General features: G+C 37.3%; 1 protein-coding gene across 5 annotated transcripts in view; it reads right to left on the bottom strand.

The window, feature by feature from the left end:
* ZC2HC1B (zinc finger C2HC-type containing 1B) overlaps positions 1–19,480 on the bottom strand; it is a 50,117-nt gene that overhangs the window by 29,298 nt on the left and 1,339 nt on the right. For all 5 annotated transcript variants that reach the window (XR_001151094.3, XR_012919262.1, XM_012752541.3 and 2 more), the window contains exons 2-4: positions 12,124–12,185; positions 10,392–10,511; positions 9,729–9,867 (exon numbers count right to left, since the gene is read on the bottom strand). Coding sequence is in view for 3 of the 5 variants with exons in the window: in XM_012752541.3 (XP_012607995.1) it covers positions 9,729–9,867; positions 10,392–10,511; positions 12,124–12,185 (321 nt within the window). In the remaining 2 variants the exon portion in view is untranslated. The remainder of the gene's footprint in view (positions 1–9,728; positions 9,868–10,391; positions 10,512–12,123; positions 12,186–19,480) is intronic.

The following is a 19,480-nucleotide window of genomic DNA, read 5'->3' on the forward strand; positions in this document are numbered from 1 at the left end:
TGAGCTTTGACAGATATATACATTTGTGTAACCGCCCCAATTAAAATATAGAATATTTTCATCATTCTGAAGAGTTCCCTCATGCCCCTTTTTCAGTCAATATTCCCCCAAACCCAGTTTCAGACAACCAACAACCCATTTTCCTGTCACTGTTGAGAAGTTTTGCCTATCCTATAATTCCATGTAAATGAATATCCATGTAGCTATGTGTACTTCCTTCTACTGCTGAGCACTGTTCCATTTTGTAAATATTCCATAATTTGTTTATCCATTCACTTGTTGGTAGACATTTTCAATTGTTCAGTTTATATTATATGAATAAAACTATGAATAAAACATTCATGTATAAGTCTTTTTTATGGACATGTTTTCATTTTTTTGCATAAATACATAGAAGTAGAATTATTGTATAGGTTAAGTATATGTTTAACTTATTGAGAATATACCAGGGCAAAGCGGGAGTACTATTTTATACTTCTGTCAGCAGTGTATGAGACTTCCAATTGCTCCACATCCTAATAAACACTTGCATTGTCAGTCTTTAACTTTAGCCATCAAGTGATTGTGTAGTGGTATCTTGTTTAATTGCATTTTCCTAATGAAAATAACGTTGAGTATCTTTTCATGTGCTATTGGCTATTATTTTGGGATGTGTCCATTCAAATATATTGCTCACTCTTTTCTGATTGGATTGTCTCCTTATTATTGAGTTTAAGGGTTCTTTATATATTCTTGATATGAGTCCTTTGTCAGATATATATGCATTACAAATATTTTCTCCCACCCTGTAGCCTGCTTTTCCATTCTCTTAATGGTATCTCTCAAAACTGAAATTTTTAATTTTGGCGAAGCCTAATTTTTCAATTTCCTTTCTTATTTTTATTTATTTATTTTGAGACAGGGTCTTACTATGTCACCCAGGCCAGAACACAATGGTATAATAAGCATAGCTCACTGTAGCCTCAAACTCCTGGGCTCAAGGTATCATCCTGCCTCTGCCTTCTGAGTAGCTAGGACTATAGGTATGAGCCACTGCACCTGGCTAATTTTTAAATTTTTTTGTACAGGTGGGGGTCTTACTATATTGCCCAGGCTGGTCTCAAACTTTTGGCCTCAAGTGATCCTCCTGCCTCATCCTCCCAAAGTACTGAGATTATAGATGTGAGCCACTTGCCTGGACCCAATTTCCTTTAAAAATTGTTAGTACATTTTGTGTCCTGGCTGAGAAATCTTTGTTGACCTTTAGATAAAAGAGTTTTGTTTTTTCTAGAATTTTTATAGTTGTAGCAGTTATATTAGGTAAATTATTTTTTTGAATGAATTTTTACATATGGTATGAGAATCAAGGTTCATTTTTCCCATATGGATATCCAGTTGTTCCAGAATCATTTGTTGATAAGAGTATCCTTTCCCCCAATGAATTATATTGGCATCTTTTTAAAAAATCAATTGCCCATATAGATGGAGGGGGAGAGGTGTTTTTTGTTTTTGTTTTTTTAATCTAGGTTCTATTTTCTGTTCAACTGATACACCAATACCAAATTGTCATGATTATTGTAATGTTACAGTAAGGCCTGATAAGATTTTGTGCTTTTTAAAAAAACTATCATAGCTATTCCAAATCCTTTCCATTTCCATGCAATTTTAGAATCAGCTGGTCAATTCTTACATGGCAAAACAAGTTGAAGATATTTCTTTTGGAATTACATTGAATCCATAGATCAATTTGGGTAGAACTGACATGGTAACACAATATTGAGTATTCCAAATCATAAAAATAGTAAAACTCACCCATTTATTTTGGTCCTTTTTAATTTCTCAAAGGAATGGTTTGTGATTTCCATTTTACAGGTCCTGCACATATTTTGTTAAATATACCCATAAATATTTAATATTTTTGTTATTGTAAATATTTTTAATTTCATTTTTCAATTATATATGCCTCGTGTATATATAGAGAAATACAATTCACTTGTCTATACCTTATATCCTGAAACCTTAAGTTCGCTTTAATTCCAGTAGGTTTTTTGTAGTTCTCTAGGGTTTTCTATATTTACTCATTCACAATCATTTTGTATGTGAATAAAGATAGTTTTACTTCTTCTTTTCTGATCTTTATATCTTTCATATATGTGTATAAAATATACATATATTGTATATTATATATTTTGATTGATATTTTGACTTATTACATTGGGTATGATCTCTAGAGTACAGTGTTGAATAGAAGTGGTCAGAACAGATATCCTTGCTTTTTCTGATCCCAGTGGGAAAGTGTTCAGTTTTTCACCATTAAATGTGATGTCAGCTCTAGATTTTCAGAGATGCCCTTTATGGAGGAAGCTGAGAGGTTTTTGTGTATTTTTTGTAACTTTTAAACATGTATGGATGTTGCACTCTGTCACTGGCTTTTCACCTATCTATTGAGATGATCATATGCTTTTTTTTTTTGAGACAGAGTCTCACTTTGTTGCCCAGGCTAGAGTGAGTACCGTGGCATCAGCCTAGCTCACAGCAACCTCAAACTCCTGGGCTCAAGCGATCCTGCTGCCTCAGCCTCCCGAGTAGCTGGGACTACAGGCAAGCACCACCATGCCCGGCTAATTTTTTCGATATATTTTTACTTGGCCAATTAATTTCTTTCTATTTATAGTAGAGACGGGGTCTCGCTCTTGCTCAGGCTGGTTTTGAACTCCTGACCTCGAGCAATCCATCCGCCTCGGCCTCCCAGAGTGCTAGGATTACAGGCGTGAGCCACCATGCCCGGCCAATCATATGTTTTTATATTTTGTTAATATGATGAATTACATTATTTTCTTCCTTCTACTTAATTTAGGTTTAGTTTTGTTCTAACTTTCTAGAGAAATCTTAAAGTAATTTCTTTAAATCTTTCTTTTCTAATATAAATATTTAAAGCTATAAATTTTCCTCTAAGCATTGGTTAAGCTAAATCTCACAAACTGATATTTTTATTTAGTTAAAAACATTTTCTAACTTCTGTGATTTCTTCTTAGATCCATGGATTATTTAGAAATGACTTATTGATCTCCAAATATTCAGGAATTTTCCAGATATATATTTTGTCATAAATTCCTAATTCTATTCTATTTCTATTATATATATTTTATATACATATATGAAAGATATAAAGATTGGAGAAGAAGTAAAACTATCTTTATTCACAGACAACATGATCATGACTGAGTAAATATAGAAACTTCTTTGGCCACAATGCAGAAATACAGAATGTATTCTATATCTTAATCCTTTTAAATTTATTGAGACCTATTAATGCTTTGTGGTCCTGCATATGGTCTGTCTTGGGTGAATATTCCATGTACTCTTGAAAACAATGTGTATTCTGCTGTTGCTGGGTGTCACATTACAGCTATAAATGTCACTTAGGTCAAACTAGTTACTATTGCTCCAGTTTTCCATATATTTATTGATCTCCCTACTACGTATTCAATCAGTTAGAGAGGAGTGATAAAATCTCCAAATACAATTGTGAATTTGTCTAATTCTCCTTCTAGTTTTGTCAGTTTTTGTTTCACATTCTTTGAAGTTATTACTAGGTTCATAAACATTTAAGACTGATAAGTTAGTCGGGCGAGGTGGCTCACGTCTGTAATCCTTGAAATCTGGGAGGCCCAGGCGGGTGGATTGCTTGAGGTCAGGAGTTCGAAACCAGCCTGAGCAAGAGTGAGACCCTGTCTCTACTATAAATAGAAAGAAATTAATTGGCCAACTAAAAATATATAGAAAAAATTAGCCGGGTATGGTGGCGCATATGCCTGTAGTCCCAGCTACTCGGGAGGCTGAGGCAGCAGGATTGCTTGAGCCAGGAGTTTGAGGTTGCTGTGAGCTAGGCTGATGCCATGGCACTCACTCTAGCCTGGGCAACAAAGTGAGACTCTGTCTCAAAAACAAAAACAAAAAACAAAAAAGACTGATAAGTCTTCTTGATGAATGTATCTTTTGAATCATTATCTGCTAATACCTGTCCTACAGTTTACTTTACCTGATACTATAGATACTCTAGCTTTCTGATTGTTTGCATGTGTATCTTTTCCCATACTTTTAATTTATTCATCTCAATATTGAAAGTATATTTCTTATGGAAAACTTATAGTTGGGTTTTGCTTTATTATTCAGTGTCTGTCCTTTTTCTGGAGTGTGTAGGTCATTTATATGCAATTATTTATGTGGGTAGGTTGAAGCCTACCATTTTGCTATTTATTTTGATCCCATCTATTCTGTTCCTTTTTTCCTCTTTTTCTATCCCATTTTGGGTTGATTTTTTTCCATTTTATCTCTACTCCATGTATTATCTTATTAGCTCTGCCTTCATATTTTTGAGTGGTTACTCTAGGATTTACAATAGGCATCTTTAACATACAATAGTCTACCTTCAAATAATACTATATATATTTGTATATAATGTAAGAACCTTAAAGTGTATGTCCATTTTCCTCATTCAGCCTTGTGGTATTATTTTCATACATTTCACTTCCACATGTTATAATATCCATAATATGCTATTATTTAAGCTATAAATAGTAAATTATAACCCACAGCTAACATTATACTCAGTAGAAAACAATAAAGGATGTCCGCTTTCACCACTGTTATTCAACATAGTATTATTAATATAAATTCTAGCCAGAGGATTTAGGCAAAAAAATAAAAGGCATCGAAATTGGGAAGGGAGAAGTAAAATTATCTCTTTGCAGATGATATAATCTTATTGTAGAAATCTCAGACTGCACAAAAAAGTTATTAGAGCTAATAAACAAATTAGCAAAGTTGTAGGATAACAAGTCAACATTTTCAAAAATCAGTTGCATTTTTATATACTAACAATGAACAATATAAAAAGGAAGTTTACAATTCCATTTATAGTGACATCAAAAAGATAAAACACTTAGAAATAAATTTAACCAATGAGGTGAAAGATTTGTACACTTAAAACTACAAAACATTGCTGAAAGAAATTAAAGACATAAATAAATGAAAGACATTTCATGTTCATGGATTGGAAAACTTAATGCTGTTAAGATGACAATACTACCTAAAGGGATCTATGGATTCAATGCAATCCCTATCAAAATCCCAATATGGCATTTCTACATAAAGAGACAAAAACCATCCTAAAATTCATATGGAATCTTAAAGGACCCCAAATAGCCTAAACAATCTTGGCTGTACCTTGAAGGACTCATATTTCCTGATTTCAAAACTTGTTACTCTCACTCTCTGCTGATGATATTATATCTAGAAAACCCCAAGGATTCAACCAAGAGATTCCTTGAATTGATAAATGCATTCAGTAAAGTCTCAGGACACAAAATCAATAAACACAAATCAGAGGCATTCATATACACCAATAGCAGCCAAACTGAGAACCTAATCAAAGACTCCATTCCCTTCAAAATAGCAACAAAGAAAATAAAGTACCTAGGAATATATTTAACTAAGGAGGTAAAAGACCTCTACCCAGAAACTATGAAACACTGAGGAAGGAAACAGCAGAGGAAGTAAACAGGTGGAAGACCATACCATGCTCATGGGTCGGCAGATTCAACATTGTTAAAATGTCTATACTACCCAAAGTGATCTACAGAGTCAATGCAATCTCTATTAAAATATCATCATCATTTTTCACAGATACAGAAAAAATAATTTTATACTTCGTATGGAACCAGAGAAGACCACATGTGGCAAAAGCAATCCTAGGCAACAAAAACAAAATGGGAAGTATCAATTTACCAGACTTCAAACTATATTACAAGGCTATAGTAATTAAAACATCTTGGGATTGACAGAAGAACAGGGACATTGATCAGTGGAACAGAACAGAGAACACAGATATAAACCATCTTCATATAGCCGTCTAATCTTTGACAAAGCAGACAAAAACATACACTGGGGAAAAGAATCCTTATTCAATAAATGGTGCTGGGAAAACTGGATAGCCACATGTAGAAGACTGAAACAGGATCCACACCCTTTACCTCTCACAAAAATCAACTCACGCTGGGTAACAGACTTAAACCTAAGGTGTGAAACTACTAGAATTATAGAGGAAAATGTTGGAAATACTCTTCTAGACATTAGCCTAGGCAAAGAATTTATGAAGACCCAAAGGCAGTCACAGCATCAACAAAAATAAATAAATGGTACCTGATCAAATTAAAAAGCTTCTGCACAGCCAAAGAAACTGTCATGAGAGCAAACAGACAACCTACAGAATGGGAGAAAATTTTCGCAAGCTACACATCCAATAAAGGGCTGATAACTAAAATCTATTTAGAACTCAGAAAAATCAGCAAGGAAAAATCAAACAACCCTATCAAAAAGTGGGCAAAGGACATGAACAGAAACTTTCCAAAAGAAGACAGAATAATGGCCAACAAACATATGAAAAAATGCTCAACATCTCCAATCATCACAGAAATACAAATCAAAACCACAATGAGATATCACTTATCTCTAGTGAGAATAGCCTTTATTAAAAAGTCCCAAAACAATAAAGGTTGGTGTGGATATGGAGAGATATGAACACTCCTACATTGCTGGTGGGACTGCAAACTAGTGCAACCTCTGTGGAAAGCAATATGGAGATACCTCAAAGAGATACAAGTAGATCTACCATTTGATCCAGCAATCCCATGACTGGGCATCTACCCAAAAGAACAAAAGACACTCTATAAAAAAGACACCTGCACGCTAATGTTTATAGCAGCACAATTGACAATTGCAAAGATGTGGAAACAACCCAAGTGCCCATAAATACATAAGTGGATTAATAAAATGTGGTATATGTATACCATGAAGTACTATTCACCTATAAGAAACAACAGTGATCTAGCACCTCTTGTATTATCCTGGATAGAGCTGGAACCCATTCTACTGAGTAAAGTATCCCAAGAATGGAAAAATAAGCACCACATGTACTCACCAGCAAATTAGTATTAACTGATCAACACCTAAGTGCACATACAGGAATAACATTTACTGGGCATCGAGTGGATGGGAGGGGGAGGGAGAAGAGGGGATGGGTATATACATCCATAATGAGTGCGATGTGCACCATCTGGGGGATAGACGCGCTTGAAGCTCTGACTCTGGTGGGGAAGGGGAGGAAAGGCAACACACGTAATCTAAAACATTTGTACCCTCATAATATGCTGGAAAAAAAAAGAATAAACAAAAACTATTACAAAGCTATAGTTATCAAAACAGTGCAACACTGACATAAAGACAGCCATATAGACCAATGGAATAGAGAGCCCAAGAATATATACCCTCAAATATATGGTCAAGTGACTTTTGATAAGGGTGCCAAGACTATTCAATGGGGAAGGGACAGTCTTTTTAACAAACAGTGTTGTGAAAACTGGATATCTACAGGCAAAAGAATGAAGTTGGAACCTTACCTTACATCACACACATGAATTAACTTCAAATGGATCAAAGACCTAAATGTAAGAGCTAAAACTAAAAAAACAAAAAAGAAAGAAAACACAGGGACAAACTTTATAACATTGGATTTGATGGTTAATTTTTGGATATGACATCAAAAGCACAGGCACCAAAAGAAAAAACAGATATACTAGACTTCAAAATTAAAAACTTTTGTGCATTAAAGGACACTATCAAGACAACAAAAAGACAGTCCCCAGAACTGAAAAAAAATCATATACTGTATCTAAGAAAATAAGAAACTAATAAGAAATCATATACTGTATCTGATAAGAAATTAATATTAATCTAACTGAGCTTCTAGCCCTAACTTTTAAAGCAAGATAGGATAGAAGAACAACTTAAACATTAATATGACTCAAAAAGTAGACAAATACAAAATATGAGACATTCTAAAAAGAAATACCCTGGTAGGAGTGTTGTGTAGGATTAAAAAAGACTGAAGAGATAACAAAAGGCAATATGTGAATTTTGATTGGATCCTGGATCGTGGCTGGGATGGGGTTACAGTAGAGCTTTAAAAGACATTCTTAAGATAATTGGGAAAATATGAGTCTATATATTAAGTGTGATAATAGTATTATAATTATGCAGGAAAATGAACCTATGCTTAAGAGATGCATACTGAAATAGTTAAAGGTAGTGTTAAAGATGTTTGAAACTTATGTTTAAATGATTCTGCAAAAAAAAAAAAAAAGAAAATATGGCAACAATGTCAACAATTGTCAAATTTCAGTGGAAGACATATGAGTGATCATTATACTTTCCTTCTTCTTTTCTATAGATTTAAAAATTTTCAAACTAAAAACCTTCCAGTAAAAAAGCAGTAAACCACTAAAACCGTGTATAACTTTAAATAATTTTATGTTTTGGGAATTTTATAAGGAAAAAATAGAGGCCAGGCAAGGTGATTCATGCCTGTAATCTAGCAGTTTGGGAAGCTGAATTCAAGCTGAATTCATGAATTCAAGACCAGCCTGAGCAAGAGTGAGACCCGTCTCTACTAAAAATTGAGAAATTAGCTGGGTGTTGTGGTGCACACCTATAGTCCAAGCTACTTAGGAGGCTAAGGTAGGAGGATCACTTGAGTCCAGGAATTTGAGGTTGCAGTGAGCTACGATGATGCCACTCTCCTCTACCCAGGGCAACATGTGAGACTCTGTCTCAAAAAAGAAAAAAAGAGAGCAATCTGTGGGTGTCTGCCTATGGAGCTATTGTTTAATTGATTTTTGTTTTTTATTTCAGCATATTATGGGGGTACAAATGTTTAGGTTATGTATATTGCCCTTGCCTTCCACCTCTGAGTCACAGCTTCAAGCGTGTCCATCCCCCAGACGGTGTGCATCACACTCATTATGGATGTATATACCCATCCCTTCCTCCCTCCTCCCATCTGCCCGATGAATGTTATACCTATATGTGCACTTAGGTGTTGATCAGTTAAAATCAATCTGATGGTGAGTACATGTGGTGCTTATTTTTCCATTCTTGGGACACTTCACTCAGTAGAATGGGTTCCAGCTCTATCCAGGATAATACAAGAGGTGCTAGATCACCATTGTTTCTTGTAGCTGAGTAGTACTCCATGGTATACACATACCACATTTTATTAATCCACTCATGTATTGATGGGCACTTGGGTTGTTTCCACATCTTTGCAATTGTGAATTGTGCTGCTATAAACATTAGCGTGCAGGTATCTTTTTTATAGAGTGTCTTTTTGTTCTTTTGGGTAGATGCCCAGTCATGGGATTGCTGGATCAAATGGTAGATCTACTTGTATCTTTGAGGTATCTCCATATTGCTTCCCACAGAGGTTGCACTAGTTTGCAGTCCCCCCAGCAGTGTATACTGTGGAATTGCTTAGACTGCTCTGCACAGCACCATGTGCATCAGCCATGACATGAATGGTGTTTCCCGGAGTTATGTAATGCCACGGCACAGGTACAGTAGTGTTCGTATATTGAGACAGAGTTAGGAGGAAACACAGAATCCTTATGCAGAATTGGAAAAAAATAAAATAAGGCAAATTTACCTTTATATAATCGATCAAATTATTTCTATATAATTATTATCGTCAATTTATAGTACATAGAAGGCATAATGACTTGGCCAAAAGTCAAGCATAGCTTCATTCTCAAAAGTAAACCATTATGCAGAAAATATTCTCGAAAAAAAAAAAAAAAAGAAAGAAAATTATTTAAAAATAATTTTAAAAAAAGTCAACCAAACTGTCCACACACCTAGGTTCAGGGATGGAGGCAGTAGAGGTGGGAGGGGCCGGCCTTCTTTAATGGCCAGCGAATACTGCTTTGCTGATCGGATCACATTAATGAATTCCTCATGCTGTTGTCTCCAGTTAGGTTTCTTCACAGGTTGAGACTGTAAAAAATAAAACCAACAAATACTACCCAGGCCATGTATCTCTTAATTACAGTTTTTTTTTTTAAAGCTGGGATTTGAATTTATAGGAAACAGGACTGTGAAATTTGGGGAAAAAAGAATTTGTTTTTCAAAGGAACTACTTAAAGAGGTTTGGAAAATACAGTAATGAAATTTGCAAGACACAATAGTGAGGGAAAACACAAAATAAAATTCAGAAAAACAAACTACAAAACTTTAAAGGAAGACAAAAGTAATATTTAAAGTGACTTTCTTCCCAAGTTAATTGCTAGATTTAAAGCTACTCTAATGAAAGTATAGACAAGATCCTTTTTGCCACATCTGGAAAGTATCTGGAATATATTTGGAAATCCAAGTGAGCAAGATTGTAAAGAAAACGGTAAAGGTGGATGACACTCACATGACACCACACTGCATTATCAAGAAAAATGAAGCCAGAAAGCCCAGACATAGGCTCTAATGAAGAATGTAATAAAGAACCAGAAAGAAGATATCAACAGTACCTCGGACTGAGCAGCATTCCTCACAGTAGGAATGTCAGTGCCTTGTAATCTTTGCTTCAAGGAATTGAAAGGTTTACGCTTTTTGTTGAAGAGTTTTTTACATATTGGTCCATGCCTCTCCTAGAAAAGGAAAAGTGGGGATTGGGATTTTAAAAAGGCACAATCACAAAGTTTTTAATGCCCAGGCGTATTTAGCCCTCACTACGGTTTTCTCTTAGAGATCACAGCAGAGCAAATCCATCGGCCTCTCCTCACCTGCGTCACACAAAACTAGATACTATGTTTGGGCAAAGACAAAAAAAGGCTTTTGCCGCTGCAGAGACTTCCTTCAAATTGGGTTTTATATATTTAACTCAAACTTGGGCAGTATGTTCGTAACTCCAACCAGCGTCTTTTAGGAACATTTTTGGTACAAAAACTGAGAACTCAACACACAGAGATTTGCCTGCATGCCACCTGGCAAAGTCTGTCACTGTGCCACTGTGGGATCTTTGCCTTCTTCCTTGGTGAACATGTAGCACATGATAACAGCTGCTCTGTCCAAACCCCAAAAGTACATGTCCTGTGAAAATCGCCGTACCTGGCTAACAAGAAGCCATCCCGTTTTAAACTAAAGGAGAGAGAGAGCCGATCACTTGATCAAATGCTCTCTCTAGCCTACAGGTAGGCTGAGGAAGTAAAACTCAGGAGTACCCAGGACATGTTTGACATTTAGAGACTCCCTCTTCAAATGGTACCTCCTGGGTCTCAAACGGACTCTCAGGAGGTGGGGGCAGCTCTGGGCTGGGAAAGGCAATGCTGGCACACACTGGTGGCTTACAGGACCCTAGCAGGCTCCGTGAGCTCCCCCTCTAGTTTCAGGAAGCTCTAACTACAGTTAACAAATAAGTTTATTTTCAAAATTCTCAGAAAAATAAGATCTACAATCTCATTTTGTTGTCTTTGGTCCCAAACATGGTCAGGCTTATAATCCAAATGCTTTAAATTTGATATAAGTCTCTTTGATCGAAAATGTTTTAATAATTGCATTATCATCTTAGATTTATTTTTTTTTTAAAAAAACTATCTTTCTTGGGAATCTCTTTATAATACTGGAGGCTACCACCTGTTCGATTCCCTAGTTTTGAAATAAATCAAGTTTTTATCAAACTTTATGGCCATCAATCAGGGGACTTGACATGTGGTTAGCTTGATTCTGGATAACAATTAGATCTCAGAACAGGTCTTACATCCATGTATTGTTTTGTTCAAATGGTATAATCACCCTGGAATTGGAAGGTTCTGTAATATGTGGCAAAGCAGAAAGAAGGTTAAAGGACTTGTCAGAATTAGTGACAAATTTGCGGCTAAAAGCCAAGTTTCCAGATGTCTGAAATTCAATGCTCATTCCTCTTGACTAGCTAATTTCCCTGGTGTTTTGGCCTTGAAATTTGAATTTTTGATGCTTAAAGAAAAGGCAGAAGAGCCAAAACCTCTCAAGGGATAATCAACTGTGCCAAGATACTTCCATCTGCCATCGTATTAGGAGCACCCTGTTTAATGGGGTCGCTTTTGAATGAAGCGGCATCGATCAGCCTCGGTGTCCTCCGGGCCTGCCAGCCATAGGTTATGTACTTCTCTTCCCTAGCTTCCCTCCACATCTGTCTTTAATCTTTGCACCGCTGCCTCCTCACTGACTTGACAGTTCATTTAGCTCCAATGAAACACATCTACAGAATGTCTTTATGTTTACCAGAACATCTGCTGCAAAGCGTCTTCCACAGACATCACAGGGAAATAACTCCTGATTGCCATCTGCGTAAGATTCAAGAGTACATTATGTTAGTTTCGTGGAATTGCCTGGCTAAGAAATGAATGACTGGAGGTGACCTCAATAGCTTGATATCCTCTTTTCCCTCCCCACCGACTGCTTCCCTCCCCTTAGGAAGAACCTGTATACACTCACCTGTGTTTTCCTTTCCTAGTAGAAACTTGTCACTTCACTCAACAAGTAAATTCTATATCCTTCAGGCAACCAGAATGTAATTATTTTATATATATATATATAGATAGATATATATTTTGTTTTAAATAGAGACAGGATCTCGCTCTGTCACCAGGCTGGAGTACTATGGCCCCATCCTCCTGCCTCACACTCCTGAGTTGCTGGGACTACAGGTGTGCACCACCACGCCTGGCTAATTTTCCTTTTTTTTGTTGAGACAGGGTCTCCTTATGTTGCCAGGCTGGTCATGAACTCCTGGGCTCAAGTGACCCTCTTGCCTCAGCCTCCCTAAATGCTGAGATTACAGGAGTGAGCCCTTGGGCCCTACCCTAATATATTCTTAAATGGAGTGCCTAATACCTTTGCTTTAGATATAAGTACAAAGTTAATATCTTAGTATAAAGTTAGTCATACATAATCCAATAACAACATCTTGGGATTCCTACTAGAATGTAGGTTCTACAAAGGCTGAGACTATGCCTACTGTATCCCAAATGCCTCAGTGTATTTGACCCACAGTAAGGTAGTCAATAAATACTGGTTGAATGTATTGGCCAAACAAGAATTGAGTTTCTACCATAGGATCAATCATTCACACAAATAATTAAATATCTTCTATATGCAACTCTGTGGAAATATTGAGAGAAACTCTACGTGGGTCCAACACACAGAAGGAGAGGAAGCACGCAGATAAATTTCAAATGAAGTTAAAAAAGTGTCATGAGAAATGCAAAACATTCTGGAATTGTGAAAAAATAGTTTTATTTGATATTGATTCATCTGGAGTATGTAAAGATTAAAAAAGCAGTTTGGGGTCAGAGTGTGGATAATTAGTCTAATTATATTAGACTAATAATCTGGGCTGTACTCTGCAAGCATGGAGAGCCATCCAGGACACTGAGCTGTGGGAGATTCATGTGACAGAGACAAGAAGGGATGAATGGATCAGGGGAGAGGGGAGAAGAGGGGACTTTACTTAAAAAGCTGGAAGTGGAGGCCTGAAATGAAAAGGAAAGGGGACATTGAGTATGCCGTGTCAAAGAATCTATAACATGACCAGGTTTTCGTTTTCGGGGGGTTGGGAGGTGGCAAAGAGAAGAATGCTGAGGACGGTGCTAGGTTTAGAGGCAGAAGGACTGAGAAGATGGTGGGGCTGAGAACAGACATAGGAAACTTGAGAAAAAGGGCCATCTTAGAAGAACAATGACCTCAGCTTTGGAAACACTGAGTAGAAATACAGTCATCTAGCCAGCAGGATGGGAATGAGGGAGGTCAGGGTTAGAGACACAGATGTAGGCTTTGAGGAATGAAGTAAAGGTATGATACTGCCAGGGAAGAAGTCATGGAAAGAGAAGTACAGAGATGATCCTTAGGGAAACTTTACATCTAAGGGCCAAGAAAACAATGATGATACGCCAGCAGGAGAAGCAGGAGAAAACAGGGTCATGGAAATCAAGGAAAGACAGTTTAAGAAAGGCTGGCCCGGTTAACAGGAAGCAGATGGTAGCCTGCTACAGAGTGGTTGATTTCAGTGATTTCTTCTCACATCTGCAACTGGAATTGTACTTTCAACACGGGTCATCCATCAGAGCACACAGAAATACCTCTCTTGCCTTTTGACTCTGTAAAACTGGGAATTATTTTTTTTCAGCAAGGATACCCAACACTCCACATACTTATTAATAAATAATATTCATCCTGATTATTAAACTGCTTTTTTCTAAAACACTAGCGAAGGATGAATCTATTTGTGTGAATAGTACAGTGACATTGCATGGGGCTTTCCTATTCCCAACACACCTTATCTTATGGGCTATCTCCTGGGCTATGGTGTTATGGTGTTATCTCATGGGCTCCTCGCAGTGACCCTGTGACACAGGGTTGGTACTTTTTTGTGTTACAGATGAGAAAATGGAAGCTCAAGGATGGGTGACTTTTCTAAGACTACAGGTAGTAAGTGGTAACACAGATGCAGAACTGAGTCTCTATCTCTACAAACATCAAGACTATTGACTCAGTCACCACCGTAACTACAGATATGTCAATACTTACCTGGCAAAGCAATTTGAAGCCCCTAAAGGATCGATGACCTTTGGTTCGAATTAGTGAGTTTTAATGAGTTTAAAATAATGATAGATACAATATGACTCAATTCAACACTTGGGTAGAGATGGACCACCACATTCTGAACCATGTTCAGCTTGGAAGCTTGACTATCGGGAAGGAAGGGCACACCTGCCTAGCCTGCTGAATCAAACATAGAGATCAATGAAACCTACAGTGTTTGTTACTGTACACTGAATCACATGGAATGTGATTGCTAGAACTTTAAAAGAACCCTTTGAAAGAACCAAAAGGCCTTTTAATAGGTGAATGGTTAAACTGGTATATCCATACCCTGGAATATTATTCAGCAATTAAAAAGAACACTATTACACTATTGATACATGTAACAACCTGGATGGACATCAATGCTGAACAAGAAAAACCAGTCTTAAAGGTCACATACTATATGATTCCATTTGTATAACATTTTCAAAATGACAAAATTATACAGATGGAAAACAGATCAAGATTGTCAAAGGGTAGAGAGGAAGGTCATTGTGATTAAACAGGCTAGAATGAGGGAGATCTTTGTGTGATGGAATAGTTCTGTTACCTTCATTGCAGTGGTGGTTATGGCACAGATGGTTAGGCACAGTGGCCCATGCCCGTAATCCCAGCACTTTGGGAAGCTGACAGACATGGTAACTGACTTGGAGGACATAAAGCTACATCAAAATCCACTTCCCAAGCTGACAGCAGGGGAGAACTAAGAGCAATCCAGATTAACACTGTAGAGCCTTAAAAATCATAGGAATCCCTGGAGCAGCATGCACCTCTTTGATTGGGGTAAGGTGAATGAAGAGGAAGAGAGCACCAAAATACGGAGGACTAAGGGAAGAAGGTTGTTTGAAACTAAGATTCCTAGATCACATGTCTCTCTACCTCCGCTTTTCCCCTTTCCCCATAAACCCTAATGGCTGTCCTTCCCCCTCCCTAGCAGAAGTCTGCTTTTCTGGAAATAAAATCATCTGTGCAAAGGAAGTCAATATTAGGCACAGCTGAAGACATGGGCACTACAGGAAAAACAGGTAGGTATACATATATGTATATAGTTAATTCTCATTATTTGTAGTCATGTTCTATGAAGTTACTGCAAGCACTGAATTAGCAAATACTGAAACATTCGTCCTAGAGGAAATAGAGGGTTAGGTTCCTGCGAGTATCTGGTCACATTTGTGTCAATGGATCAATACAAAAACTTGTGTTATGTGCGTGTCTATGTAAAGACACCTTATTTAATATGTATTGTTGATTCAATGACATTGAACTCATGCCTGAATGAAGGTTGGCTAACACACATTATTTTCTCCTCAAGCACATCATAACCTTGCATAGAACACTAAATGGCACTTCAGCACTATGCTTGGCAGCCATTTTAAGCTGTGAAATTGCCAAAGAAAAAGCACAAAAATGCAAAAAATATGACATTAAATAGTCCACAAGAAGCACACTTGTTTATAGTATGAGTGCTGAAACAAGGCAGCAGAACATCACCTTGTTCAACCTTAGTAGGGAAAACGTGTGTCAGAAGACTCAACATTACCACTATGTGCATGTATGCCAATGACTGTAAATGTGCCACATGTATTGATGTTGGTCTTGTAAGTACATTTTTAGTGAGATGAGTTTGCAAATAGGGAATCCATAAATAATGACGTTCAACTATATATGCATGCGTGTCTCTATATACATGTATATGTGTACATATATACGATCTAGTGAATAATCTCATGGATAGTGATACTGAAAGCAGAGAATACCACCATGCCCATCTTCCTCTACTTTGCTTATAGAACTCTACCTGGAAGATCCTTATCTTCAAGGCAGAATGAAACTTCCCTGGGAATCTAACCATTTTGTGATGAAATATCTAAAGATAACAATATTGGGAGATTCCCAAACAGCTCACCCAGATGACCTTACGGTAAAGCTCAGTCATCAAATGCTACTTACTCATTCACAATTTCTAGTGAATTTTTCCTCCAACCTTAATCATGAGCAGACAGGAATTTCCAAAGATCTAAGGAAAGCCTCTAATATGTAAGTCCAAACAGACAAAAAAGCAATTTAAAGGAAAATTAAAGCTCTTGGAAATGAAAAGAAGTCTTATAAAAGAAATGAAAAACTCAATAGAAGGTTGGAAGATAAAATTAGGGAAATCTCCCAGAAAGAGTAAAATGGCGGGAAAATGGGAAAGAAACATGAGTGAATTAGAATACCAGTCCAGATAGTTCTGCTCCAAATAACACAAGTTCAAGAGGGAAAAAGGAGAAAATACAATGAAGCAAATACATTTTTAACAGTTTCTAGAAGTGAAGGACATCAGGCTCCTGGTTGAAAGGACCCAGTACAATGGATAAAACTAGATCTACAACAAACATCATTGTGAAGTTTCAGAACACTGAAGATAGAGATTCTACAGACTTCCAGAGAAAAGACCAATTACATACAAACTATCAGGAATCAGAATGGCTTCAGATTCCCAAACAGCAAAATTGGAAATGGAAATTAATGGAGAAAATCTATTAAGCTTCTGAGGTAAAATAATCTGCAGCTAGAATTCTATACCCAGTCAAGCTACCAATCCAACTGGGAGTAGAATACATTTCTAAACATCCAAGTTCTCAAAAAGTTTACATCCCACATATCCCATCTTGTGAATTGCTGGAGGATGTGATCTGCAAAAATGTGAGTAAAAGATACAGGAAAAGGCAATTCAACACTGGATGGAGAGGAGGGCACTCCCAGGATGACAGCTGGGTACCAGAACTGTAGAGTAACCGGTCTAGGTTGGAGGTGTGTGATTCAAGAGACAGACACGTTGAAGGCAAGACTATCATGACCAAGACATTCACTGCCTTTGTAATCTTAGGACAAAGTATATCAGATTCCTATCATGTTCTATACTTGGCTTGTTTAGCCCTGTTCCAATGAAGTCCCTGCTCTCTCCTTCATATCCTGACATCTAGATAGCTGAGGACACTCATTTCACCCCACAGGAAGGCTCTGCATTCATCTTGAGAGACAGAGGTAGGTCACAGTGAGCTTAGAAGCAGAAAATATAAAACAAGCATACAATCCTCTAAGTATATTGCTGCAGATCCAGGATGCCCCAACTGTGGTAACTTGTGTTTCCTAGGACTCACTTATCACCTTGCTCACTGACATCTGCACATGGAACTCTTGTAAACTCTGGAAGCAGACGTCATACCCAGGGACTGTTCAGTTCATCATCTCTAGGACACCTTGATATAATAGTAGCAAATATTGTCCTCATAAAGCTAGGTTTGTGCTTATTTCTCAGTTGTTCAAAAATAAATAAGATACTGTGTTTAGAGATACCATACAGGTGGTTAAAAAAGGAAATGCGTAATACAGATTATTTCCTATCCAAAATGCATGAGACCATAAGTGTTCTGAACTTTGGATTTTTTGAGGGGCTTTGGAATATTTGCATATATGTAATAAGATATCTTGTGGACAGTACCCAAGTCTAAACACACAAAATTTGTTTCATATACCACCTATACACATAGCCTGAAGATAACTTTATGACACTTTCAATAATTTTGTGCATGAAACAAAGTTTGCATTAAATACCTTTCTGTGGAATTTTTCATTTATGGCATCATGTCAGCAGTCAAAAAGTTTTAGATTTTGGAGCTTTTTAGATTTTGGATTAGGGATGCTCAACCTGTATTAACAGCCTGGATAGTACCTAAGAGTTACCTGAGGGGAAAGAGTTAAATAAAAGTGAGGATAGACCTATAAGGTGACTATCTTCTATTTCCTAATTTGAATAGTGGGCTTGCGTTCTTTATACATTCACCCATACGTTTCACAATTAAAATGTCAAGGCCACTAGAATTCTTACCTTGTCTTGCCCTGTAACTGGAACAAACAAGCTTGGTAAAGCATACCAATGTCAACACACATGAAGCAGCAACGTGAAAGCATAGAAAATGTAACTGTAAAGTCACAAAATGGCTAGGAGTTCTGTCCTTCACCTGAGCTAATCTGCTGACATCACAATGGAAGTGTGGATACAGGACATTATAGATAATACACACAAATGCTAATAGCATTTAAGATACCTAGACTGCATAGTGTGAAAGTGATTCACATTTGGTAGTAAGTGGTAGACTACTCTGTGACGCTGGGCAGCAACAGGGAGCAGCACTCCCCCATCAGCCACACGACCAAGAGGGCAAAACGCAGATACTCTATAGTGCGCTGTGTTGCCAGATGATTTTGCCCAACTGTAGGCTAATTTAAGTGTTCTGAGCACATTTAAGATAGGCCGGGCTAAGCTATGACATGCAGTAGGTTAGGTGCATTAAAAGCATTTTCAATTTACCATATTTTCAACTTACAATGGTTTTATTGGGACCAACTTACACTGTGGCACTAAAATATGACAAAGTGGTTTTAAACCAATCATGGACAGTGCTTAAACAAAGTAGGTTTAAAATACAACAGACAAATCCCTCATGATTTTGCACCCCCACCCCCAAATCTCTCAGGCCTTTCTCATGGCCGACTCCAGTGAATCTAGGTCCTACTGTTGCATGTTTATATAATTCTTTTCTGAAATCTTTTCCTGTCTCTCCATTAATTCATACACTACTTAGTGACTGTATACCAAATGCCAGGCACTGTTCCAGAGCCTGGCAATAAAGCAGTACACAAAACTTTCTGTCGCCAAGAAAGGTCTGCTCTAGCGAGAGGAGACTGAAAAACAAGTCCGCTATGCCAACAGGTGTTCTGGAGAACACAGAGCAGGGAGGGAGGATAAAGGATGCAGGGGAGGGACGTGTGTGCTATTTCTATATGCATGCTCAGGGAAAAGCCTATAGAGAAGGTGACGACTGATCACCAACCTTGAGGAAGGTTTGTCTATAGTAAGAGCACTTCAGGGGAACGAGTACCAAGATCCTCATGACAAGCAGAACTTATCAGAGACAATATCATGACTTACCCGTCACTGCATGTATTCTGC

This window comes from Microcebus murinus, chromosome 5, assembly GCF_040939455.1.
Source record: "Microcebus murinus isolate Inina chromosome 5, M.murinus_Inina_mat1.0, whole genome shotgun sequence".
NCBI lineage: Eukaryota > Metazoa > Chordata > Mammalia > Primates > Cheirogaleidae > Microcebus > Microcebus murinus.